Genomic DNA, 27,695 nt, shown 5'->3' with positions numbered 1-27,695 from the left:
AGTAATTATCCCACTGATTTCTGTTTCTGTTATTTGGGTTTTCTTTTTGACTTTGTCAGTTTAGCTAAGGGTCTGTCAATTTTGTTCTTCTCAAAGAACCAACTTTTGGTTTTATTTATTCTCTCTATTGTTTTTTGTTCTCCAGCTCATTTATTTCTACTTTAATCTTTGCTACTTCTTTTCTTCTACTTGTTTTAGGGTTAGTTTGCTGATCATTCTCTAGCCTCTTCAGTTGTTCAGTTAGCTCTTTCTTGCTTTTTGATATATGCATTTAGAGCTATAAATTTCCCTCTCGGCGCCAACTTCACTGCATCCCATAGGTTTTCATATGTTGTGTTCTGATTTTCATTTGTCTCTAGATATTTACCTATTTCTCTTGCAATTTCTTCTTTGACCCACTGGTTGTTTAGAAGTGTGTTTTTTAACTGCCATATATTTATGAAAGATCTGATTCTTTAGTGGTTAATTGATTTCTAGTTGCAGTCCATTACGGTCAGAGAATGTACTTTGAATAATTTCAATCTTTTTAAATTTATGAAGACTTGTTTTGTGCCCCAGCATATGATCTATCCTGGAGAATGTTCCATGGGTACTAGAGAAGAATTTATATCCTGGTATTTTAGGATGTAACAATCTATATATGTCTGTTAAGTCTAATTCATTTAACACATCGTTTAGGTTCTCGACTTCCTTATTGGTCCTCTGTCTAGTTCTATCTATACAAGAGAATGAGGTATTGAAATCTCCCACTATTATTGTAGACATGTCTATTGCTCCCTTCAGTTTAGCCAGTGTTTGTCTCATGTACTTTGGAGCTCCTTGATTGGGTGCATAAACGTTTATGATTGTTATTTCTTCTTGATGAATTGTTCCTTTTATTAATATGTAGTGCCTTCTTTGTCTCTTACGACATCTTTGCATTTAAAGTCTATTTTGTCCAATATTAGTATAGCTACCCCTGCTTTCTTTTGGTTGCAGATTGCATAGAATATTTTTCTTTCCATCCTTTCACTTTCAGTCTCTTTGTGTTGCTGGGTCTAAAATGAGCCTCTTGTAAACAACTTATCAATGGGTCATACTTTTTAATCCATTCTACCAGTCTGTATCTTTTAATTGGAGAGTATAATCTATTCACATTCAAAGTTATTACTGTGAATGTAGTTCTTGAACCAGCCATCTTATCCTTTGGTTTTTAGTTGTCAGATATATTTTTTCCCACTCTCTCCTTTTTACCTTTAAGTTATCCTTACTAATACTCTTCAGTTTTGTGCCCTTCTCCAGACCTCTCTCTTCTTTCTTTTTCTCTCAGCCAGCAGAGCTCCCTTTAGTATTTCTTACAGGGCAGGTCTCTTGTTAGCAAATTCTCTTAGCATTTGTCTGTGAAAATTTTAAACTCTCCCTCAACTTTGAAGGAGAGCTTTGTTGGATAAAGAATTCTTGGATGGCAATTTTTGTTTTTCAGAATCTTAAATATGTCACACCACTGCCTTCTTGCCTCCATGGTGCCCGATGAGTATCAGTACTCAGTCTTATGCTGTTTCTGTTGCATGTTGTAAATCATTTCTCTCTTGCTGCTTTCAGAACTTTCTCCTTCCCTTCAGCATTTGACAATCTGATCATTATGTGTCTCAGAGTGGGTTTATTTGGATTTATTCTATTTGGAGTTTGTTGGGCATCTTTGATTTGCATATTTATGTCATTTAGAAAGGTTGGGAAATTTTCCCCAACTATGTCTTGAAACACTCTTCCTAGCCCTTTACTCTTCTCTTCTCCCTCTGGGACACCAGTGATTCTTATATTTGTTCACTTCATGTTTTCCATCATTTCCCTGAGATCCATTTCAAATTTTTTTTTATTTTTTTCACCATTTGTTCTTTTGTCTGCTTGCATTCAATTACTCTTTCCTCAAGTTCACTTATCCTTTCTTCTGCCTCTTCAAATCTTCTATTGTGTGTCTAGTATATTTTTAATTTGATCAATAGTATTTTTTATTTCCATAAGGTCTGCTATTTTTTTTAATTTCTTCTTTCAAATTCTTCTTTATGCTCTTCTAGAGTCTTCTTGATGTCTTTTATGTCTTTAGCCATCTCAGTGAAGTTGTTTTGGAGATTTGTGTGTACTTCTTTAATTAACTGCTCCAAATTTTGTGACTCTTCCAGCTTTTTAATTTGTTAGCTTGGCTTGCCCATGTCTTCTAGATTCTTCAAGTGCTTTATGACTTCCTGTTGGCTTCGGGGCATTTGCCTGTCTTGATTAGGTTATTTGGGGAAATGCAGAAGTATTTGAGAATTTACATACAATCTGGCAGAGCTTCAGCTTGCTGGAGTGCAGTTTCCCTATCCTACCAGTAGGTGGCCCTCTTGAGCCACCTTTTACTCTCAAGCCAGTCTTCCCTGAACTTTTCCTGTGTGCTGGGTAGAGTCCAAACCACTGAGGAACCAATCAGTGCACCAGTTCTCCATGTGCACTGGGGACTACCTGCCCTGGGAGTGTGATGTGGGCCCTGTGCAGCTCAGCAGGAAGTCCACTCAAGGGCACCCTCCAGATCAAGTGTGCCTTGTTCCCTACCTGCTGTGAGCCCACAAGCCTCTTGGGTGTGGGAGGAGCTCCTGATGCCTCTGTATGCTGCCCTCTCCTTTCTCTGCTTCTTGCTGTTGAACCCCCTGGACTTCATTGTGGGGGGAGTAAATGCTGCCTCCCGGGTTCCCTCACGGGAGCTCTCAGCTGTCTGGCTGCAGAGGATCACGTCCCCAGCTAAGTGCCAAGGTAGGTGCATGGGAGTGGAGAGCCGCTGCTCACTCCCTTGCCTAGAGGTTGTCTCACTGCTGCCGGCCCTGGGAGGAGGCCCTGGCCTGAACAAACTCACCTCATCCCTCGAGGCCCATCTCTCTGCATTTTTGTCCACGTCCCCACCATGAACTGTACGTGTCCCTCTACGGCCAGTTATGCCCTGAAACCGCAGTCCTGGTCTTCCAGCCCCTCTCTAGTTTATTTCACAGAGGAGCCAATTCTGCCTCATCCACTCCGCCGTCTTCAAGTATGTTTTATTTCCAATATAATGATATGAAAAGTGAGTCTCAGAGAAGTTAAATGACTTGTCTTGGTTTACAAAGCTAGTGAGTGGCAAGTGGCCTAATTAAATTGAATCCACACCCAGTGATTCCACTCTTGGATATGAATAAGACAGAAATGTGTAAACGCATTCACCAAAGATGAGGACAAGAATGTTAATGATAGACTATTTGTAAGAGCCAAATGGGAAACAATCTGTTGTTTGGGTAAAACAATAGTGGAAAAGTCACAAAATTGAATACTCTAAACCATGAGAATAATGTTGCTATAACTACCCAAATCAACATGGACCAATCTCACAAACTTAGGGTGGGATTCAGTTTACAAAAGTTTTTGTGCTTGTTCTTTTTTCTTAAGGCAAAAATAAACAAACAAACAAAAACTATGGTGTTTGAAATCAGGATGGTGGTTCTCCACGGCAGGGTGGAGAGGGAGCTTCCGAATGGTTGGCATGTTCTATTCTCGATCTGAGTGCTGGAGACAGGAGTGTGTTCACTTTGTGAAAATTCATCCAGCTCCACTCTGGAGATCTGTGCACCTGTCTGCATGTACACTACATACAAAGTAAAGGTAAAAAAATTTGAACCTAAACCTAAGGCTTAGCTTTTTCTGCAGCACATTCCTTCCCTAGCCAGAACCTACAAAACAGACGATTACACAGAACGGGCACACCAAAGTGCTGCCTTGAAGCCAAAAGCTGGGCTCAAGTTCAAACTTGACCACCCACACGCCCCCTTGACCACTTCCCCTCACTCACTTCTTCACAGGGTTTATGTGAGTAAGACAGGAATGAGAACGACCCAAGGATCCAGCCTGAACCTGGCTGTCACCGGCCAGGCCCCCAAAGAGACAAGAGGCTGGTGGGAGGCCGAGAGGAGGAAGCTCAGCACCTGTCTGCCCAGACCAGAGGCACTGCGGGAACCTGACCAGGGTCACCAGGGTGAGGCAGAGAGCAGGGGGTCACCTGGACCTGGCTCCAGCCAACATGGAGAGAAAGGCATTTCCTACCCCAGCGTCCCTGGAGAGAGCCCTCAACCTGCATGGGGTGCCCGCCAGGGCTGGGGGCCGGGGCATGAGGCTCATCGGCCACCCAGCGTCTCTTGGAGGGAGTGGGAGGCTCGGCCTGGTCAACGGCCTGGTCACCGAGACCGTGCGGCTCCACGGCGTCCCCGAGGCCGCAGCGCCGCCCCCGCCCCGCCCCGCCGCGGGCCGAGGCCCCAGGACTCACCCGGCGCTGGGCTTCGGCGTCTAGGGCCCCGCCGGCCGTGGGTCAGTCACCCCAGCTCCTTCGCGACACTGTGGACGGCGGCGCCGAAACACTCGGCCCCGTAGAAGGCGCTGCTCCAGCCCGGGCCGCAGCTCCGCCACTCGGCCGGGCCAGCCACGTGGACGCGCCGCCCTCCTCAGGCCGCGTGACCCAGGCCCCGGGCCCCGAGACCGCCTGAGGGCCGCGTCCCCGCTGCGCTGCCGGCCTCCTGCCCTCGGGCTGCTGCTCCTCCTCGGCTTTTACTCTGATTTCTGAGGCCGAAATCCCACCTCCCAGTTACCCCGCGAAGACTCGCCTACGTCGGACAAGGACGTGGGGCACAGGGGGCTCCGCTGACCCCGGCGGCTGCCGGCTTCTCAGTCCCTTGAAAGAAAGAGACCCGGGTTACACCGGAGCAGGGAGACGCTGCAGGCACCCAGAGGCGGGGACACAGACTCTCGGGCCTCCCCGGTCGGCCCAGAACGGCCCGCTTGTGCTGGAGAGCGGGCACCGGGCCGCCTGCCTCCCGCGGCGGCGCCCCTGGCTCCCACTCCCAACCCGGGGTGCTATATCTGGGCTGAGTTGAAAGTGGAACTTGGTATGTATTTTTTAAATGTTTGCATGTAGATGTATTAAAAGAAAAAATGAAATGAAATCCCACGTTGGACAAATGATCAAAGGAAGTATTGGGATTTTTTTCTCTCTGATCATTGTCCTTCTGTTTTTTAAATTTTTAATTTATTTTTTAATTGTGGTAAAATAAGCATAACATAAAAAGCATGTTAACTATATTAAGTGTCAATTCTTTGGGGTTATGTACATTGATGATACTGTGTAATTTCCACCACTAAAACCACACTCATTTAGCAGTAACTCCCCATGTCCCCCTCCCACACCTGGTAGCCACTATTCTGCTTTCTGTCTCTATGAATTGGCTCATTCTAAGTAATTCATATAAGAGAAATCACACAGTATTTTCCCTTCCTGGCTTATTTCACTGAGCATGTCTTCAAGGTTCATCCGTGTTGTAGCAAGTATCAGCACTTCTTTTTATGGCTGAATAATATTCCATTGTATGGTTTGGTGGTGAAGTTCATGTGTCAGCTTGGCTGTGTTATCCAACACTGTCCTGATTATTACTGGGAGATATTTCATGGATTTTAAATCTCAGTCAGTTGATTGCATCTGTGGCTGATAACATCTACAGTCAACAAAGGAGACTGCCTTCAGCAGTGAGGTAAGTCTTCTCATCCAATCAGCTGAAGGCCTTAAAGAGAGAACTGAGGATTTCAGCAGTCAGAAGGAAGACTTTCCTCTCTACTTCAGCCAGACGGCTTCTATTGGGGAATTCATTGAAAACTTCATCAGCATTCCCAGCTTGCAGCCTGCCCTACAGAATTCGGACCAGTCAATCCTCATGATTGTGTGAGCCAATTCCTGTAATAAATCTCGTATTTTCTCTCCCTCTCCCTCTCTCTCTCTTTCTCTCTCTTCCTGTCAGTGTTCTGTTTCCCTGGAGAACCCTAATACACATGGACACACCGCAGTTCAATAATTGTTTTGGTGGAAGGATTCATCTATGGGGCTTCCTACTCTGCCATCTTCACCCAACCTAGTTTGTTTGTATTCTTAACTTCTAAAATTTACAAGCAGTCTCTACCTGCCAGGGGTACAGTTCTCCCTTCTTCCCTCCTCCAAGCCCTGGTAACCTGTCATCTAATTTCTGTCTTCAGGAATTTGCCATTTCTGGATACTTCATTTAGGTGGAATTGTACAATATTTGTCCTTATATGTTTGGGATAAAATAATAGTCCATATTTTCTGAGCACCAGCTGTGCCAGTGTTCTCTCCAATCCCTTCAACAACCCTGAAAGGTAAAGGATTATCCCATTTTATGGCTGAGGACATCAAGGTTCAGAGCAGTAAAGAGACACAAAACTAGTAATAGCCAAGCTGTGATTCACATCTAAGTCTCTCTGATCCAACTCAGAGCTTTGCCCATGGCTGTCAGGAGAGCCATGAAGAGCTTTGTGGATGCTTTGCACCTGCCTCTTCTTTCTTCAGGTGCCTCCAACCCTGGGGGAACAATCAATACACAGGAACAGTTATAATGGCTTTGGAGTCCAGAAGGCTTCACTCCACTGCACTCTTTTCCAGCAATATTCTGGGCTCTCCTAGGCAACCCCTAAATTCTTCCCAACCCTGTTGAGCCCAGGGTCTATTATTCATTTTCCTTTTACTGGACACAAGTCTTAGCTTTTGTATCAGCTAGTTATAGGAACAATAATGCTGAGTTACAAACCATCCCGATGCTCGGTGGCTTAAAAACTTGATTATCATGTCATTTGAGGGTTGGCTAGGCCCACAAAGATAAGCAGATTAAAACAGGATATTGAATATTTAGACAATAGGATTAGCAAATGACCTAACTGATAAAAATGGGACACTGAACCCAAGGCCTGTAGACTATACTTTCTTTTCAAGGGTATAGGAACTTTTACCCAGACTATGTTCTGTGACTACAGTGGAATTAAGCTGAAAATTAATAATAGAAAATAATGTAAGCTTTCCCCACCCTGTATTCCTAGCTGTCATAGGAGTTTCTCTCTACCGCATCCCTTCATTCCAGGACAAGACATTTACTGAGCACCTCCTGGGTCCCGGGCCTGTGCTGCTGTCTGGATGGGTACAAGGACTCAGAGTCAAGGGAGAGAGACATGCTCCCAGCTACTTCTTTTCAAAGAACATTTAAAACTTGAGCTCTGTGCCTGTCCTTGTCAGACCGTCCCCTTCTTATGTTCTTTAACCTGAATGCCTACAGGTCAGCCCCTGCTAACACGTAAGTATAACCCTTTTACACTGACTAGTTGAGACCGCTGGTCTATTTCAGCAAAAAGTTTTTGATTCTTAGCTCATATTGATACTCAGCTTTAATTACTTCCAGACACATCTGGCCAAAGGTGGAAAGATAAAATTCATTTTAGGGGGTGGGGTGTGTGTGTGTTAAATCATTACTAAACCAGAGCCTTGCTCACCTACAGAAATAACTACAATATAGAACCGATCCTCACTGGGGTCTGCTGAAAGTGGCTACAGCCGGGCAGTGGGCTCGCAGGCTGATCCTGGTCTATCAGCCATCTGTCCTGGGACTCCGATTCCCCCACAATCCAGCTTCTTCTGTATCCCCCACTCTGAATCTCTCCTATTGCTTTAGATATTCCAAGGAGAATTTATTCTCTGGATACAGAATAATTTCTTTTACAAGTGCTGCCCATCAATGGAACTGGCTGCAGAGTAAAGGAAGGACATCTCCCCAGCAGTGGAGGGGCTAAAGCAAAGGCCAGACAACCACTTGATGAGGATGCTGAGAAGGGGCCCTAAAACTCAAAACAATGCTTGAATTCAGTGGTCTTCTGGGACCTTCTACAGTCCATTTACTTGCTGCTGCAAGCACAGTGACCATCAGGAGGCGCTCGAGTCAAGTCATCTTGGCGGGGCCTTCATTAGCTTTTCCAGGAATTCAAAAAACACTAATTGAAACAAAACAAACAGCTGGCTGGTTCTGGGGATCTGGAATCATCAGTCATGAGCACAGAGAGCAAATCAGGTCTTCACAGCTGCTCTGGTCCCCAGCAGGACCCAGGGCACCCCAGGCCTGGTCTGAAGCAGGGAGTCCCATCTCTGGAGGAGAGGGCATGACTCTGGGAAGGGGCCTCTGGGCTCCTGGAGGGGTTGTCTGGGCAGCTGGAGAGCATGAAGTGTTAGGAACCCTAACAAGACCACATGCACAGCTGTAGCAGCCACTGGTCACACAGCAAAGTCGGGTCTTCCCGTGCCTTGGTGAGAGAGCAGCTCTCCCAATTGCCAGAGCCACTGTCTAGGTTTTCATCATTCACGCAACAGGTTTTTATTGAGCACCTACTAGATGCCAGGCACTGCCCCAGGGCCCCTTCCCAGTCATGCCTCATCTTCCTCCTGGCCCAGCAGGCCCAGGGGGATGCCTGAAGCCAGAAAGATTGAGCCTTGGTGCCCTAACTCCCAGTCCTGCTCTCTTTAGAGGATAGGGCACCCCAGGCTACGGGACCAACCCTCAAGTCTGTGGGAACCAGGGACTCTGGAGCCAGGCTGAGGCATGCGCCTGCCCCAGGCAGGTGCCCGTCCTGCAGTCAACTGAGACCATTCTACCACAGAACCCGTGATAGCTGCACACACCAGCAGTGAACCCCACTTCTGGAAACACTTCTCGACCCCACCTCTGGGCCTGGCATCTCCCTCTTCACACCCGTTACTTCTCCCAGCTACCAGCTCCTTCTTTTAGGTCTGCCCACTGGGCCACCCCCAGGGCAGGCTACGGCGCAGGATGTAACTGCTGCCACTGCCTTAGGGATTTAGGCCCACACAGGTGGAGGGTCTGGCTCCATCCAGCCCCCGGCTCAGCCTTGGCCACTGTGGCCAAGTTTCTGTCCAGCTGCCTGTCACTCCTTCTGGCCGGTGTGACTCAGCTTGCCATATAAGTTTGCCTGAAGCCAGATCAGCCATCTAGGACAGAGGCCAAGTAGAGTCCTAAGGCACCATCCAACCCACCCCCAGTCTCTGCTCACCCTGCCCCACCTACCCCATAGCCCAGTGTCCTCAGAGCTTTGCAGACCGACACCCACTGGCTGCAAGGACAAGAGAAATTGTTCCATGGCTGAGACAAGATGAACTCAGCTTCCAGCAATCTGGGGCCCCCTGGGGGAAAAAGCTTCCTGGGCCTGGGCTGTGCAGACCAAGCTGCTCCGATGGCAAGGCCCCCACATCCTTCTCCGCTTGAGGGCAGGGACTGGAAACCCCACACAGGGCCCAAGAGAAAGGGAGAATCCAGAGCAGCACAAAGAGAAAAGCAGTTTTATTCTTTCAAGAAAAATATCAACAGGCGCTAGGGCAGGGGTAGCCCTGGCCACGGTCCTGTCCTAAGCAGGAGCCTGAGACGAGGCCAGGCCTGGCCAGGGTCTGGGAGACACTAAAGAGGCTCCCCGTGGCACTGGGGAGAGCACCAGGCAGGCCCAGGAGGGGGCTTTGTTCTATTAGCACCAGAAGCTGCCTGCAGCCAGATGTGGAGACAGGACCACAATGTGGCCCTGCTGGGCCTCCACCTGAGCTGCCTGGGGAGGGGGTGGTGGCAGGAGGCTCCATGCAGGCCACCGAGGCGGCGCCACCCAAGTCATCTGAGTGCTGCCCCTCCCTGCTGTAAACATCAGAACGGGCTCCAGACTGTCCAAGCCCCTCAGGACAAGATGAGTGTCCTCGATGTGTGGCTGGCCTTCAGGCGGCCCAGGAGCTGCCGGGCTTTCTCCTGCATGAAGAGCTGGTCCCTGGTGCCCCCACAGGCCACCGTCTTCCAGGCGCGGGTCATCTGCAGGGGGACAGGGATGGGAGGCAAGAGGGTCATTATCCAGGCAAGGAGAATGTGCTTTCAGCAGAACCCTGGTGATCCTGGCCAGGTCACATCTTTCCCACTTTCCCTCTAGAAGCTAGAGGTCTTCCTGCGTGGCCCTGGAGAAGTCGCTCCCCCTCTCTGGGCCTGCTTCCTGAACGGTAAGGTGAGGAGACTAGGCCAGGGGACATGGCAGGGAGAGCTACAGCCAAGCAGGCTAGTGGGGCGAACCGAGAAGGGCTCATACCTTCAGACACAGGGTTGAGAGCAGCCCAGGGCCAGCCCTGCCCTCAAGGACAGTCATGCATCAAGCAAATCACATACAGAGATAAAGGCTTAATTACAAATGGGACCTTTGCCCTAAAAGAGGAACTTGTCAGGAGAACCTCTGTAGGACACAGGATCAGGAAAGGCTTGCACAAGGAAGTGACGTTTCTCCTGAGATCTGAAGCAGAAGTTCATCAGGCAAGCACAGCCACAGGAAGACAACAGATAGCGCATTTCATGGGAACAGCCTGTGCAAAGGCTGTGAGGTGAGGGGTGGGAGGGGTGGTATCACAAGTCCCAGGGGTGACACCACATTCGTGGCCAGCACTCACAGGGGCAGGGGTTGGAAAGTGGCTCCGGGGCTTCTGGACTGCCACGGCCTTCTCGGGCTTGGCCTGCAGGAAGCCCTGGTTGAGCAGGCTGTTGTCTTCTTTAATACCTGACAGGGTGAGGCTGGAAGAGCTTGATGGGACATTTGTTGGCTGAAACCAAAACCAAGTCACATGTTCACCATTTTGCAACAAGACAAGGACCACTTAGTGGGAGAAAAAACCTACAAGATCAAATCCTAGCACTACTGCCTGCTGAGATCTTGGTCAGGACATGTAAAGTCCCTAAGCTCCAGTTTCCTCTTTCAGATGTGGAGTTCATTTAAAGACTGAATAAGGAAATATATATGAGTCAATTTAAGAACATGGCACTTAGTAAAAAACAAACAAAAATTCAATAAATGCTGGTTCCTGTTAAGTGAACCTGGTTTCTCCCCTCAACCCAGATGGAGGAGAGGGTGCTCTCTAGTTCTTTTGGTAGCAGACACATTTTGGGAGTCAAAAAGACACCTGCATCAACCAGCAAAAGCTGCACAAAGCACCTTCACATGTCTTTCCAGGGTGCATTGCCCTCCTGATAGTCATGGTCTTGGTGTTGTTATTTTCGCCCAGAAACTGAAGCTCCTGGAACCCTTAAAGGTCCCAGAGAGCAAATGGCAGTGTCAGGACTCAAACCCAGGGACACCTGACCCCAAGTCCTGTGCTCATAACCACTTACTCATTTTTCTTGCTCTAGGCCTTGCCAGCTGCAGTCTGGGGGGATCCCTGGCCAGAATGGGGTTTCTCTGCAAGGACTGTGAGTACCTGAAGTCTCACTTGCAAGATCTGGTCAGATGATCTTTCACCTTTGCCTTGTGACCCTCACACTCCTCTTGCTGCCTCCCCACTGTGTGCCAGGCCAAGCCAGGCTCACCCCTTTGCCTGCTACAAGGGATCAACAGTGTGTGGCAAGGCTCCTGGGGGACCCACACTCTGCACAGGCAACCACAACCCCCTTCCTCTGAGGACAGCAGCCATCCTTGGGCTGATGGGGCCACCCACTGCCTGGCTGGGCTTGGAAGAGAGTCACTGACCCTCTGAGGCATCCCCATCAGTAGACTGCAGGGAGGGCTGCCAGGGACCCAGGTCCAGGGTGTTCAAGAATGCTTTAGCAATGCAACTCTCACCAAATAAAACCTGCTGTGAAAGACATAAGCAGAGCTGCTCTGTCCGACTAAAGCCAGCTGGGACCCCGGACCCACCAGTCCCTCTCTGCCCTTTCCCTGCAGGGCTCTGGAGGCCCAGAGCAAGAACCACCAGACCACTCCATCTCCAGGGTCCTTTCCACAATCCAGCTGGTTCCTAGGGAGGTCCCCACCTCCCCAGAGCAGGAGAGCCTCTGCAGCTGTGGGGCCCCAGGGTGGCTTCTCTCTGACCCTCTTACCAAGGACATAGCCTTGGGCAGTGTGGACACCATCAGCTTCATGTCCTCATCCACGACGTCAAGAGCCAGAGACTTCCGGACTTTCTTGATGGGGCTCCGCCGCAGCTGGGGGTAGGGAGGAAGGAGGCGGTCAGGGCAGGCATCAGGGACATAGTAGGTTACCATTAGAGCTGGGCCCTGCTGCCGGGTGACCTTCAAACAAGACTCGGCTGGTGGGGATTTGCCTTTGGGGGCGTGGGGGTCCCAGGAGACTTGGCCCAGGGTAGACGCTGTCCTGTGAGACACAGCAACAGCAAGAGAGACCCCACCAAGAGACCCACTCCTCACCCCGAATGGATCAAATATGGACTCCTAGTAAACAATCCCATACCCCCACCAAATAGCCCTTCACAGGTCCAGGCAGAGAATTACCCAACCAACACTTAAAACACCAGCCACAGACGAGCAGCATGGAAACAAATGCCACGGGACATGCCCCCCTCTACAAACCCATCACGAGGAATGCCCCAATCCCACCCTTGCACACTTCATAAGCAGAGGCCAGGGGTTTGCTTCAATACCAGGGAAGGGCTCTGGAACTAACTATATCCACACACCCACCCCAATCCAGAAGTGTGGTCCAAACAGAACCACCCACCAACACTGAGGAAGGGTCAAGGAGGGTCCTGGGGACCCTGGAGCCAATGTTCTCCACCTACACATGGGAGACCTGCCAGGTGCCCGCACAGCCTCTGCCTGGAGTCCCCAGGCACAGTGGCTTCCCCCAGTCTCACTGCCCACCTTCCCGCACCCACCCTGGCTGTGGAGCTGTGGTGGACACCACAGACACCCTGGTACCTTCCAATTATTTTCCCCTCCCGCAAGGAAGGCTCCCTAGGGAAAAAGATAAAAGGAGACACAAGGAATTCGCTCACTACCAGAAAAGCTAAATAAGAAGCAGAGAAGAGAGGCTGGCTTGGGGATGGACTTCTCTGCAAGCCTTGGGACGGCTACGTCCCTGCCCCTCTGCACATCAGTGTCCCCGACCAGGTTCCCTGCCAGCTCTCCAACCTCACCTTGAACCAAATTTGCTCACTGTAGCCCAGACATCCAACACGGTGCTCTCTTGCTGGCCAGCTCTTTCTGACCTCTCTTCCCAGCCCCCTGCCTATCTACAGAATCTAATACCATGTGTGATTAGAGTCCTGGTGAGCTTGTTCAGTGTCTGTCTCCGCCCACTGAAAGCCAGGAAGGAAGACCATGGCTGGGTCTTATCACTACTCTGTCCACCTATTCTTTCCACCACATTCAGCCCAGAGCCTGCCACGGAAGGTCCAAACCCAAAGTCTGTGGAATAAGTAAGTGAATATTTAGAGGGGAGATGGGGAGAGGGTCCCAGAGACACCAGGACCTGACCTTGGTCCATTCATCGAGAACCACTCGGGGTGCAAAGGGCATGTGGCTGCAGCCCCCCTCCCCAGAGCCTCACTTTTACCACCTGCCCCCAGACCCACCGCCCACCCCCGTCTTTCCTCACCTGCCCCATGGCCCTAAGCAGCCCACACTGCCCACAAGGGGCTCTCCCTCCTGCTGCCCAGCTGCTCACCCCTGGCTTCCTCTTCTGCTTCTCAGGCCTCACATCGTCCTCGATGACAAGCTCGATGCCGGCCTCTGAGCGCAGCACCTCCTTCAAGTCTTCCTCCAGGTGCGGGGTGTGGGGCTGTGGGCAGGGGGCAGGGGCAGGGACCGCCCGCCTGTGTGAGGCACTGCACCCAGGCTGCATGAGGGCAGGTGGGGCAGAGCCTGGGACAAGCTCATGCGCGCTCACGGGGACGGCAGGGCAGACCGAGTCCCACCTTGGCCATCACGGGTGGGACAGGCAGGAAGCTGACCTCACATGCCATCCTGTATATCCATGAACTGCCCACCAGGGACAAGTGGATGGATGACCTCAACTCACTGAGGGCCTGCCATGGCTGGGAGCATCCCTACATCACCTCGATTAGCCCTTGACAATCATATGCAATAATGTCCTCGGCCTGGCCTGAGGTCACAGGTCTCAACTCAGCTCAAGCTCATTCCAAACTAATAGGGACACTTCAGTCCATTTCTGTTTTTCAGGCCTGGGGGCTCCAAGTGACCTCTCCAGCTTCTAAAAGTCCCTCTACACTTTAGCTGTACTTGCCAAGGCCATAAGATTTGCCCTCTCAAACCTGTTTGAAGAGCAAGCAGGTATTTTAGTACTGCAAGGCCCAATCTCCACTCCAAAAGGACAGGGAAGCCCTTGCCTTGGTCCTCTGTGAAGTTTCTTAGATACCCCATTTAATGTAGTATCAGTCTAGCACACGACTAAGGAAACCATCGCCCAAGGCTGTCGCTGTGGAGGGGGCAGGTGGAGTGAGGGGAGGAATGCTGCAGACTTTGTTCTCAGATCTCATGCTTCTCTAACCTTCTCATGGGCTGGTGGGGTATGGGGAGCAGGGAGCTTGCACCCCACTGGGGGAAGACGTCAGGGAGGTGTTTCTTCACTGGCCCCTCAGAGCCCACCCGGGAGAGGCTTCCTGTGCCTCATAAGGAACGTGACAGTTAGTCAAAGCTTAGGTTTGAGGAGCCATTCGACCACTTCATGGAATGAGCCATGGCACCCTGACCAAGTCCTTCTCCTTCCCAGGACCCTGTCCATCTTCTTCCCACACTTATCACACACTGTTCTTGTTTTGTTTATAAACTTGGGTTTCTAAGGCTTGTCTCCACCATCCTGAACTCTGCACTTCACCACATTCACACTATGTCTCCGGCACCCAGCCCAGTGCCTGCCTGGCATGTTGCAGGGCTAAGGAAATGTCTGACCAATCAAGAAATAACTCAGCCTCAGTTTCCCCATTTATAAAATTAGGATATCTGCAACTTCTCAGGGTTGCTGATGAGCTCTCAGAGGGAAAGGGCTCTGTGAACTGCATGAACCCAAGACCCCTCTAACCAGAGACCCACCTGACCCCACATACCAGGGGCTTTAGTGGTCCATACTTCTCCAGGGCATTCTTAAATGGGGTTGGCGTGTGGGGAGTGTTATCCATGGAGTACTTCTGGTCTGGGGTGACAAACCTGGCAGGGTCCAGAGAAGGAGGCTTAGTGGCAGGGCGGGAGGCCCTCGACTCCCACCTTCCCTCTGCCTGACCTCAGCAGCAGGGAGGGAAACCCCCACCAGCTCTCTTCCCACTGCATGTGCCCACCCGCCCACCTCCCATCCCCATAGGTCTTAACCAGGGGCTTAGAGGAAGGGCCGCCCTCACAAACAAAAAAGAGACGGAAAGAGCCTGAGCACCAACTCTGGGGGGGACCAGGAGACTGCAACAGGTAAAAGATGGTTGAGAATGCTGCGAATGGCAGCAGAGCTGGAAAGGAGAGGAAGGGGAGATGGCAGGTGCAAGATAGGGGTTCCCCCACATGTGAACTCTCCTTAAAATAACCCCAGTGGGGAACATTTAGCAGAGAGAAACCTGAGAAGGGTGTGTGGTCCCCAAGCAGAAAGAGCAAGAAGCTTCTATCAGAAGTGGACGTACCAATGCACCATCCTTCCTGTGATGGAAAAGTCTGCTGGGGAAGGGGGCAGAGGCTTAACCTCACAGCCCAGGGCACCAGGGCTGGAGGTACAGTTGGGGCAGGGCCAGCCGGCCATGTGCAAACTTCAACTCTGCCAGCAGGTATGAGACTCTGTGATACATGACCCCTTATTCTAGGACCACAGGACCTCAGTCAGCACAGGTCCTGACAGGCTGGCTCTAAGGCATTACCGGGGCAGGTAGAGAGTGTGGAAAATACCCTAGTAACTTAGGAACTTGGGTGTAGAGGCCAACTCCTGCCTCTGGCCATGCTCCAACCCCACTTCCTGCAGACCTCCGGCCATTCCATGGGGAGATAAAAAGATGGAACAAGAACAGACCATACTTTTCTTCCTTCCTCGGGGCTAAGAGATTAAAAAGTAATGCCTGAAATCTCTTCCCTGATCTTCTTATCTCCGCTATGGGACACAGAGACCCCCTCTGCAAGGATGAGTAAAAACAGATAACCATTGATCAAATATAAACATCTCAGAACAGTTCAAACTAAAGGGATGACCCTGAGATGTGGGATCAAGCATCTCTATGTGACCTGGAGTTTCTGCAAGAAACTTGAGAAAACGCCAGAACCTCTGTAATTCATAGGGTCAGCAAGAACTCAGGGTACAGCCATGTTAGAAAACTAACGGAGGCCAGCTGGAAAAGGGAGCACAGTAGATTGCCTGGAGATGAAAAAAGTACAATCCTGTAAACCAAAGAACTCAACAGGTGAGAAACTACAGAAAACCACTTTGGTGGATCAGAAGACAATGTCACGCCATTCTCGCACCGTGAAAAGGAAATAGCTTCAGAAAATGAAGATGAAAAAGAGGCACAGGACCGACCCAGCCTACGTATGAAGTTGGGAAGAGAAGGAACCAACACCAAAGTTACAGTAAAGAATAACAGCAGGAACATTTTGCCTGCCCAAGGTTTGAGTCTTCAATCCGGAATGAAAACCAGGAAAGAAAAAGTTAATAAAGAGATCCCATACCTACAAAGAGCCTGGCAAATTTCAAGAATAATTAAAAAACAATCTACAAGGATGCAGGCAGAAAAAGACTACAAAGGAATAACAGCCGGTAGGGATCAGACTTCACAACACAAATGCCAAAGAGAAAATGAAGCTGAGTCCACAGGTTTGGACCCAAGCTCTTCTCCCTCAAGGTTTCCATACGCAGCCAAGTGATGGCTCCTGCTGCTGAAAACCAAGAGAAAGAGTCCCAAACTCAAAAGCACAGCCCTCATACCCTGCCCACCCATATTCCACTCTCTCTGAAAAGAACTCTTAAAACATTTGGTCTAACCCAGAAAAGAATAAAAAATAAAAAAATAAACAGAACATCAGTGAGCCATGGGACAACTTCAAGAAGCCCAAATATACATGTAACTGGAGTCACCAAGACTCCTCTGGGTGGGAGGCCCAGAAAAAATATGTAAAGAAATATTGGCTGAAATTTTTCCAGATTTGATGAAAACTATAAATTCACAGATCCAAGAAACTCAACGAACGCCACATACAATAAACAGAAAGAAAATTATACCACGGCACATTACAACCAAGCTAGTTAACACTGGTTGATAAGATGGTACAAGCCAGAAGATACAAGAACATCTTTCAAGTACTGAGAGGAAAAAAAAACATGAACCTAGAATTCTATAAACAGCAAAAATATCTTTCAAAAATTAAGATAAACCTCAGATATACAAAAGCTGAAAGGATTCATCACCAGCTGACCCTAACTACAAAAAGTATTATAAAAGACGACAGTCAGAAAGAAAACCATACCAGACAGGAATATGAATCTACACAAGAGGAATGAAAAGCACTGGAAACATATCTTTGTGTAGAAGAAAAGAGAGCTGGAGAAGCCCCAGCAGATGTGGAATGTGGGTAAGAAGGAAAAGGAAAAGGAGAAATGTCAATGCCTGTTGTGGTTTCTGCATATCTGTTTAAAAGACTTAAAAGTCCAGAACTCTGGCTTGACTGGAGTATAATTTCTCATGAAATATTTCTAACCAAGGGATATACAAATCCTTTCTGAAATTATGTATCATTATGAGGGCTAAAATTGCTGAATTTATTCCTGAATTATGTAATTTGACAAAGGAAAAAATAAATAGCAAGGCTTCTCCTACAGCAAACGTAGTAAGCAGAATAGTTAAGCAACTCTCTCAACATAGAATTCAGAGTCATGCTGCCATAAGAAGTGGAAACTTCTTGTCAAGGCACTTCCATAAACGTGCGCTGGGAAGCAGCCTATCCAGGCTTCGGAGCGTGAAACACGGTGCTCCACCAGCTCAGCAGGCCGGGGCACAGTCTTCACTCCTCCTCTGGCCAGAGCTGTGCTGAACGATGGCCGCTAAAGCAGCAGGGATGACTTCACTGCCTGGGGAGACTGAGAATGGAGGCACCTTTTTCCTTACTCTAAAGCTACTCAAACATGGTGAATTTGAGACTTGAAACTTAAGACAGATGGAAAGAGATTAAGTTTTTTGTGGCAATTCTGACTCACTTCATTCCTGAGATTAGAAAATTATCAAATTTAAAAACAAAAAAGGAAAAACAGAAGTAAAGCATGAAACTATATCAACAAAAATGAAGAGGCAAGATGACCAGAAGGGAGGAAGTTTTCTTTAAACACAGAGCCTCAGGGTTTTTTCCAAGAGTGCCCCAGCTGGGATCTGGGGCCGCCCACCCGGCACTCACGCAGCATGTTTCTGGTGCAGGGGTGTCTTATCCCGGTGCAGGGGCGTGGTTACCACCACTTTCTGGCTGCACACTGGGGTGGACGTCAGCGAGGGGCTCTCCAGCTCCAGTGTGTCCTGTTTGTTCCAGAAGTTCAGAAACTGCCAGGGAAGGGAAGGGAACAAGGTAAAAATGATGAGCTACAGGTGGGTTCTTGAGGCCCCTGGTGGGAGGGAGGATGCGAGACATGCCTGTTCTTTGACCTTGAGAACTCTTGTCTGTCAGGCACAAGAGAACGAAGGTCACGGGTCAACTAGACAGGAGCCTGGGTCAATTTTTGTGGACTCATCTTCATTCCCTAATCCTATCTTTAATTTTTAATTCAGTTTTATTGAGATATATTTACATACCCTACAGTGTACAATCAGTTATTCACGGTACCATCATATAGTTGTGCATTCATCACCACAATCAATTTTTGAACATTTTCACTTCTCCAAAAAATAAAAAAGAATAAAAATACAAGTAAAGAACACCCAAAACATCCCATCCCTCCCCCCCCCACCCCCCATTATTCATTTACTTTTTGTTCCCATTTTTCTACTCATCTGTCCATATACTGGATAAAGGGAGTGAGAGCCACAAGGTTTGCACAATCACAGTCACACCGTGTAACTACATAGTTATACAATCGTCTTCAAAATCAAGGCTACTGGGTTGCAGTTCAAAAGTTTCAGGTATTTCCTTCTAGCTATTCCAATACACTAAAAACTAAAAAAGGGATAACTATAATGCATAAGAATAGCCTCCAGAATGTCCTCTCGACTCCATTTGAAATCTCAGCCACTGAAAATTGGTTTCATTTCTCTTCCCCCTTTTGGTCAAGAAAGCTTTCCCAATCTCATGATGCCAGGTCCAGTTATTCACCCAAATAACTGCACTGAGTTCTCATGAATACGCTGAGATGTAGGCTCTATTACTATTCCTTTTTACAGAAAAGAAAACTGCAGCTTAGGGAGATTTTGACTCTTGTACTGAGTGCTCAAGGAGAGACCCAAACCCCAATCTGACACCAAAGTCCACGCTCTAAGGACTGCCCTTTCCTCCCTCCCTGACAGAGAGACGGAGCCCTGAAGATGTTTCTGGTAGCTCAGAACACCATGTGCAGCCCTCAGTCTGCTGCCCTACATGGGTGCTTTGGAGCAGGGCAGCCAGCAGGCCACACCACCCTAGGCTGTGGTTCCAGCAGCCCAGGCTCCACTGCCTTCCTTCACTGGCCAGCAGGCCTCACTTGGGGCCTCTCTCGGAAACACCCCCAGCCACACCCCAACATGTTACCCCAGCTTTGATCCTTCTAGATGAGGGGTGGCCTCCTGAAACGCACCACCTCTGGGCATGGCTCACATCCTCACAGGAGGGAGCAGGCCTGATAAGACCCCAGGCCTCTGTCCTCCCTGTTCCTGTTGGGGGACCTGGAAACTCCAGGGCCTGCCTCTCTCTCAACCCCTCCAGTCCATCCTCCCATAGCCCTACCTCAGCAGTTAATACCCCTCAGTTATACCTCCAGCTGTCCAAGGCCCCTGCCCAGCTCTCTGCCTCCCCTATCTGCCACTCCCAGCTCTGGACTTCATACTGTACAATGCTTTTCCCTGCTCTGTGCCTTTGCTGGAGCTAATCTGCAAAACCCAGCTCAGTCACTGCCTTCCAAGAAGGCTCTGAGCCCCTCCCCTTCACCTCTAGGAAAGACCCAACACCCTCCTCAGTTCTCCCCTAAGTGAGCAGACTGCAAACAGGGCCCTGGAAGCGGTATCCAGCACAGGAGCTCTCAGCAACTTCATCATTACTATCGCAGCATGCCCCACACTCTGCTGAGATTTTGTCACAAGCCTGTCCCAACACTAGCTCTCTCTCTTTGAGGGCACAGCTTGCTCCCATAGTGCCGGCAAATCTGTTATGAAGTAGGTGCTCAGTAAAGTGATTCTTCTAACAAACATTTATTGAGTCTCTTCCTGCCCTTCTTGCCCAGGAAACACCTACTGTTTCCTCATCCAAGCAACTCCTCCTCCCCAGGGAAGCCCTCCTGGACCCCCGGACATGGTGCTTCCACAGCACCCAAAGCCACTTATCACATTTACTTGGTCTTTGTTATTAACTGGCCTTCCCACCACAGTGTGAGCTTCAGGAGGGCAGGGCCCAGGTCTGTTCTGCTTGAATTCCCAGCACATAGCTGGCACTCAGTGAACACCTGTGGACTGAATACATGCTTGTATGCCAGGTCCAGAACCGGGCTCTGGGTATCGTCAACCAAACCCAGCGAGAGGTCGGGGTGGGGCGCACACACCTGGGAGGGCGAGAAGGGCAGGGTCTTGACAGGCGTGCTCTTGGGGGTGAGGCTGTTGCAGTCCAAGAAGGACAGGCTGGCGCTGTTCTCTGTGACGGGGGACAGAGCGACACGCCTCTTCTTCTGCCGCTTGAGCACCGAGGGCGGCGTGCCGAAGCCTGAGCCCCCCACCTCCGTGCTCGGAGAAATGGGGATCAGCTCGCCCCGGCTGCTCCGGCTCAGGTCTGAGATGGTGTGGCCGTCCAGGCGGTACTCGGTCACGCTGGGCACCAGGACAGCAGGCTGGCGGTGCGCCAGTGCTAGGTGCTGACGTGGTGCCTGTGGCTGCACAGGGCTGCTGTTGACACTGCCCTCTGCAGACGGCTCCTCAGGGAGGTCAAATTTACTCAGGTCGCACCAGGCATCGGGGTCCTGCCAGAGACAGAAGTTACCAATGATTGCAATTACTCTACTTTTTTACTAGCAAATTCGCCTTGACCCACTGCTAAAGGAAAGTATAAGTGTAAAGTATAATCCCACTGCCCAGGAACAACCATGGTCTATATTTTTAAACATAAATGAAACTATACTGGGCATATGGTTGCTCACCCTGTTATTTAAAAAATTTTTCATGCATTATTTAAGATATACAACAAGCACAAAGAAAAATGCAATAAAAACTCAGACACCCATCAATAAGCCTTATACCCAAAGTCCCAGGTCCTCCTCCTTGATCACATCCTCTGGCTGAGGGCAGGAAACCACAAACTGAATTTCGTATTTATCATCCTTGTGCATTTCTCTATAATTTTACCACTTATATGCGTCCCTAAATGATACATACTGTTTTGCATGTTTTTAACCTTTATACAAATCATCTGTATATCCTGCTTTATTTCTCATTTTAAATTTCTATAAGGCAGGAATAATAAATGTTACCTAACTCCCTTACTTGTGAGTTAGCAAATGTCAGCTGTTATTATGGTAAAAATTTTTCAACTTTTATAGAACAATTTTATGGCTACAAAATATTCCATCAATAAATATATTTGTTATTTAACTATTCCCCTTCTGTGGGACATTTAGTTTTTTTTTCCATAGTTTTTCTTAATTAAAAATAACATTTTTATGAACATCTTAAATTACGAATCTTCTTTTCCTGCATTTTTTTTTTTTTTTTTTTTAAATGTCCCAAACATTTTTTAATGATTGTAACTTTAGCCAATTATGAAATAGCTAGGATATTTGCATAAAAAAAAACCATTTTTATACAATGAGATGGAAAACGAGATTATTTCAGTTATTGATATTTTGTTAGAAAATTTTCTTAGAATATTGAAAGGAAAAGGTTAAAAAAGATATTTTACAAAAAGTGAAAGATCTTCAGTTAATCCCCCAAACAATAATAAAATGGTTCTAATGGTATCAGAGATCAGTAGATTAAAAATTTGAAAAATTCTGCATTTTTATTTTCTTAGTCACAGAGGGTCTGAGCAGATGGCCCCTAGAGACAGAATCACCCTCGTTGGGCAGGAGGGTGGGAGCACAGCACAATGGCCAAGACCCCACAGCTTTGTTTTCAGAGAGAACAGGAGGTACTGTGACCTTGAGGACACTGTCTCACCTCTCTGAGCCTCAGTGTCATCTACAAAGCACAGATAAAGGACACACCTCCCAGGGTTGCTATGAGGACTGGATGTTAAGCTCAGAGCCTGGCATTTAGCAGATATACAATAAACAGTGCCATTATTCTTAGCAAAGAGGGGAAGCCCAAGGGGGAAGGTGATTGTGAGGTGCTGTCCACTGACCTCCACTGCCCCTGGCCTCATTCCTGGCCTCCTGTAGCCTGCTCCACAGCGCAGGCCTGGCTGCAGCAGCTACAGGCTAGGGATGTCGTGCCAGCAGTATGGCCCCAGCACAGGGCTCTCTCCAAAGGGGCATAGCCACAGCAAGCTTGATAGGCACTGCACGGCCTAGATCTGGCCCCATCAGCAATCAGAACCCACTATAACACTCCAGTATCAGACGCAACTGCAAACCCCAGTATTTCCTAAGTGCCTGGCCAGGGAAATCCAACAATCTATGGGACCACAGACACCATGCTCTCTGGTGCTATGTTCTTAATACCTGCCACCCCAGTCTTCCTTGAGAACACAGTCTTCCCTTCTCTGGGAAGCCTTCCCACCCCACCCTGGGCTGCACAATGAGTTGAGTGCCACTCCACACATCCGACAGCTCATGCTGAGAGCTCCGAGGGCAGATGCTGCACGGCAAGCATCCTGGCACCCACTGCCTCCGGCTCAGGGTCTTGTGTAAAGCCACAAACTCCGTAAAGATCTGCAGGAGGGGCGCACGGAAGGACCTCGCCCTCGAGGGAAGCACTCCCTGCTGTGTGTGACCCACATTACCGACTCGATCAAGTCCAGGGCTTCGGAGAAGCTGGACCCCACGGCAGGGCTGAGGAGGTTGGTGGCCTCCACGACCCACTTATAGGGCAGGCTCATTGCTGGTGGGAAGCACTCCTGGTCTTCCCGCTTGGGGAACTCCTCCATGGGCTCTGGTGTCCACACTCTGTCCAGCTCTGCAGGGATAGGCCCCTGCTCCTCAGACGTGGTGGCTGCTGTGGCCTCCTCCTCACTGCTTTCCTCTTCCTTCATGGCCAGGGGCGCCAGGGGCCAGGTGGCCACAAGACTTCCCTGTTAGACACAATGGCACACCATTTGGAAATTCTGTTATGGAACACACAGTACGCAGTATTTCAGCTAAAACACACAGTCAGAATCTAAAAATAAGAAAACTCAGATGAACCCAAAGTGAGAGCTATACTATAAAACAACTGGTCTGTACACTTCAAAAATATCAATATCATGAATGACTAAAAGGCTGATAACTACTAAAAATGAAAGTAGACTCAAGAGATATGATGACTAAATTTAACATGATCCTGAAATGGATCCTGGATAGGAAAAATTGAAATATGGACAGTAGATTAGATAAAAGTCCTGAATAATGTATATGTCCCCAAATTGGAAATAACTGCACCGTGCACCTGATTCTTAGGAAATGCACACAAAAGTATGAAGGGGTGAGGGGGCACAATGTATGTGACCTACTCTCAAATGGCTCAGATGGAAAAAAGCAACATGTAGACAGAGAAAGTCAATCTGGCAAAATGTTAAAAATTGATGAATCCAGTGAAAGGTATGCAAGAGTTCTTTGTAGTATTCTGCATGGATGGAATTGGAGGAACAACAGCACAGTAAGGTTAGGGTTGACTTTGAGAAAAGCAGGATTTCCAGAGACTGAAACAGACCCTGGTCTGTCCTGAAAGTCCCCACCCCAACCTCTGCTGATGCCCACCATTCTCTCTGTGGAATGGATGCTTCTTCTTCAACTACTCGGAAAAGGCTTGAAAACACATTACTTAGATATACAAGAGAGGTTAGAAGTTGACTTCACTGGTTGAGGGGCATGCAGGGAGTGGGGACCTTTCATTTTATACCTTTCTCTATTTGAAAGTCTTACCCCATAGATGCATTTCTAGCAGGGATACAAGAGATAGTCTCTAAAGTTGAAAAGTCAAGTAGAGGCAAGCCATTATATAATGTTCCAGCAGGGCATGGTGGAAGAATCAGAGCTCTGAAAAAGTTATATCTAGCCAGTAAGAGGGTAGGAGGAGTGCTAAAAAATAACTAAATACTCCATGGTTACAGAAGGGAACAGAGGATACCTGTGTTAACTACCATACACTCCACATCACACAATCTTAATACTTTGCTACATTTGCTTCAAATCTTTATTTTTTAAGAATATATCATTAGACATATAGTTTAAAAACGTAAATAAAAAGTTTGCTTGGAGAGGCATGTCAGAGGATCTTAACATATGCATGTATTGGTTTCATTTTAAAAGTTTCAAATGTAATACTACATGATTCCATTTTATATGGCATTCTAGAAAAGGCAAAATTACAGAGATAGAGAACAGATCAGCAATGCCAAGGGCTGAAGGTGGGAGGAGGGCTGACAAAAAAGGACCCAAGGGAATTTGGGGGGGGGGGAGTAATGGAAATGTCCTATATCTTAATTGTGGTGGTGGTTACACGATGGCATGCTTCTGCCAGAACCCAGAACTGTAGACTAAAAGTGATGAATTTTATGGTATGTAAATTATACTTCAATAAACCTCAATTTATTTTATTGCAAGCATGCTTTCAGTTTCAGAAGGCTGGAAAGCACAACGGGTGAAAAAGAAGTTGCTGGCTAGGAGGACAGAGGGAGGCTAAGGACTTCCTCAGCCTAATTCTCAATTTTAGGTACCAGCTGCTGTTTTCCTTCACCTGTGCGCAGACACATGCAGTCAGGTACAAAAGTGTTTCACAGGGAAAGGCCCCAGAGCAGATACTGATGAGCAGCTGTGGATAAGTTGAAGCGTTTAGAAAAGGCATTAAATCAGACAGTGTCAGGTAAACGTGAAACCCAAAGAAGCAAACAAACAAGCATGGAGCCAAGCCGCAGAGCCTGAGCTGCCTCAGGCAGCCGTCCCACCTGGCCTTCCGCAGGGTGGACGCTCTGGCAGCCATCCTTGTCCTCGAGCTCCAGCAGCAAGTACACGGGGGGCTTGCAGTCCTTGGACTCACTGAGGAAGCCCCCCGTGTCCACCTTCCTTTTGATGGTGGAGTTCCAGTGATTCTTCACAGCATTGTCTGTCCTAAAGGGGAAAAGAGAGGACCTCTGGAGCCCAGCTCTGCGGCTGGTGCACCCCCGGGCAAGGGACTTACCTCCCTGAGCTTAGTTCCCTCTTCTGCAAAATGAGGGGTTCTAAGATCTTGTCCTGCTCTAAATGAAGCCTCACATTTTTATAGCACTTAACACTTTAAGCAGCATTGCTACATACCGCTGCGAAATAAGAAAAGGTATTACTCAGACTACTGCAAGAATTATAAAACCAAAAATATGTACTTGAAATTATGATCCCCTTTCCTGCCCATTTTGCAATCTCTAGAAGCCATAAACAATCTGCTGCTGCTGGCCTCATGCCCTGAGGCTCACAATGACCTTAGCTACAAGCACCGTTTACAACCCAGCCTGACACATGGCCAAGGAGGGCAATGTTGGAAGACAGAGAGGCTCTGCTACCATTAACCTCTCTGAGCCTGGGTTTCGTTATTTGAAAATCAGGAAAATACTTCAAACTCCATCACCTATTGAAGATTAAATGAGATATATATATATATACTAGTATTATAACAGAATTGTTGAGTACTAGCAGTATAGAAGCATAAAGCAGGATAGAATCAAAGAGTAGTATGATAGCATAGAAGTGGGTAATCATGTAGTAATATAGAAGTAGTATTACAGAACAGAAGCATATTGTGGTATAGAAGTATAGGAGTACAGACATGCTGACATGCAGTAGCTACTTTCTGCTTTGGGGATCCAAGCAGGGTGCTTTTCCCCTGAAATGTGAACTGAGATTACCAGTTGCCCTGAGTAACCAGTCTAAGAGGAGGGTCTGTACTTGTGATCATTTGTGCTGCAGGCTGTCAGGGGCCCGAGGCTGACAGGCAGGGGATGTGGCTATTGCCTCACAGATCCCCTGAACCTACAGTGCACTCAATCCCCGAATGCTGTGGGCCCTGCTGCCAACGGCTGCTACCCATGACTATCTCTAGAGAACTGCCCCTGCAAGATGCAACCAAAGATGCCCAGAGCTGCCCCGTCTCCAGGGGAGCAAATCTACAGCGCGCACATGCAAGCACCTACACATGCGCACAAAAACAGAGTGTACTGTGCCAAGGCTGGAGTTTACCTGAAGCCCCATTCTTGCTTGGGCCCTTCCCTATTCTTCTCCATTGCTTCCCTTATAGGTGAGAGCCCCTTCTCATTAAATCACATGGACCTGAATCTCTGTGTCTTAGGACTGGATCTCGGGAACCTGACCCCAAATACCCTCCATTCCCCAAACCCTGAGATCAGAGCTTGGGGTTCCCCAAGCTATAATGGGACTTGTTCTTTTGCTCACACATTTACGGAGCACCCACTATGTGCAGGCATTATTCTAGGCGCTGGGGATGCACCAGCAAAAAAGAAAAATCATTGCTACTTTCAGATTCAACCTAGTGGGGGTAGTGGGCACATTACCACATCTCATTACCATTGGGGTACACACTACTTGCATGACAGGAATAGGCTTTGTGGGGAGGTACCAGGGACTGAACATAGTCTGGAAGGGCAGAGACAGCTTCTCTGAGGATATAACACCCCATCAAGAACCGAAGCACGAGAACCCACTAGCGACACAATAGGCGCAAGGCAGGAGAGTCATCCAGGTCAACAGAACAGTACCAGGAAGTTCTCAGGGGCAGAAAAGAGCTCAATGTGCTTGTGGAAATGAAAGGAGGGCAGAGCAGTGCAAGCTCTACAGGTAAGCAAGGCTGATGATGGCTCAAGGCGAGGCTGGAGGCATCAGCCAGAGCCAACCAGGGGACAAGGGGAAAGAAGCCTGTGTCTTCAACCGAGTGTCAGGGGAAGCCCCAAAGGATGACATGCTCAGGTATGAGTTTTGAAACTAGACCATTCCAGACGTTTAAGGGAAACACTATGGTGTTTCAAACCCACTTCCTCCTAGAGAGTCCAGGACCCCATGGCCATGACAAAGAAAGGATTAAATATAAAGTAAGGTAAAAAGGCATAAGAATTACAGGAACCTAAGATGGTGGCTAGGTGAGACAGGGCAAAAAAACACCTCTGTGAAAAATACTAGATAAAAACCAGAAAGTGACCCAGAACACCACTTCCAGAGTGGCACCAGCCAGACAAGGTCTGCTAAATCTACAGGGACCATGCATTTGGTGAAACCAGGAGTCTGCATTCTGAAACGAGTCCCTCGGCCACACTGTGGTGTGGGGAAACGGTGGGTTGGCGTTTGGAAACGGAGTAGTTCTTTTAAAAAAAAAAAAGCCCAGCAGCAGCTGCAGATACGATGGGAGCGGGCTGGGCTAATGCCTTGGTGTCTGGCGTGGAGGATACCCCTTCCCACACCCACTGCTTATTGTCTCGGGCCCAGGGGAGCAAAGGGGAGCCAAAAGGAGAAAAAAACGCACAACTTGCAGCCATCTCCCCAGCAGGGGCACTCCTGCCTGGGGCCGAACCCAGAGCACAGAGCCACGCCAAGAAACCCAGTGTGACAGGGAGTCTTTCCCACAGCACCGCAAACATGCCACAATATCCACCGTGGACAGTGGCCTTTAATACACCCAAGGCTGATTGTACTGGAGCTGGGAGGACGGAGCTGTGCGGAAAGGGGGAAGTTAACGCGTCCCATTCAACCGTCTTTGAAGCGGGCTAGGAACG

General features: G+C 48.5%; 1 protein-coding gene across 1 annotated transcript in view; it reads right to left on the bottom strand.

Moving 5' to 3' along the window:
* Positions 1 to 9,188: 9,188 nt before the first annotated feature.
* Positions 9,189 to 27,695, bottom strand: part of MYBL2 (MYB proto-oncogene like 2) — a 31,254-nt gene continuing 12,747 nt past the window's right edge. The window contains exons 6-14 of the mRNA XM_037811464.1: positions 24,888 to 25,050; positions 22,749 to 23,036; positions 20,362 to 20,772; positions 18,042 to 18,181; positions 14,738 to 14,837; positions 13,339 to 13,452; positions 11,754 to 11,858; positions 10,334 to 10,483; positions 9,189 to 9,713 (exon numbers count right to left, since the gene is read on the bottom strand). Of these exons, the coding sequence (XP_037667392.1) occupies positions 9,585 to 9,713; positions 10,334 to 10,483; positions 11,754 to 11,858; positions 13,339 to 13,452; positions 14,738 to 14,837; positions 18,042 to 18,181; positions 20,362 to 20,772; positions 22,749 to 23,036; positions 24,888 to 25,050 (1,600 nt within the window). The 3' untranslated portion in view covers positions 9,189 to 9,584. The remainder of the gene's footprint in view (positions 9,714 to 10,333; positions 10,484 to 11,753; positions 11,859 to 13,338; positions 13,453 to 14,737; positions 14,838 to 18,041; positions 18,182 to 20,361; positions 20,773 to 22,748; positions 23,037 to 24,887; positions 25,051 to 27,695) is intronic.

This window comes from Choloepus didactylus, chromosome 19, assembly GCF_015220235.1.
Source record: "Choloepus didactylus isolate mChoDid1 chromosome 19, mChoDid1.pri, whole genome shotgun sequence".
Taxonomy (NCBI): domain Eukaryota; kingdom Metazoa; phylum Chordata; class Mammalia; order Pilosa; family Megalonychidae; genus Choloepus; species Choloepus didactylus.
Note: the sequence above shows the minus strand (reverse complement) of the source record. Positions and strands in the feature narration are given on the sequence as shown.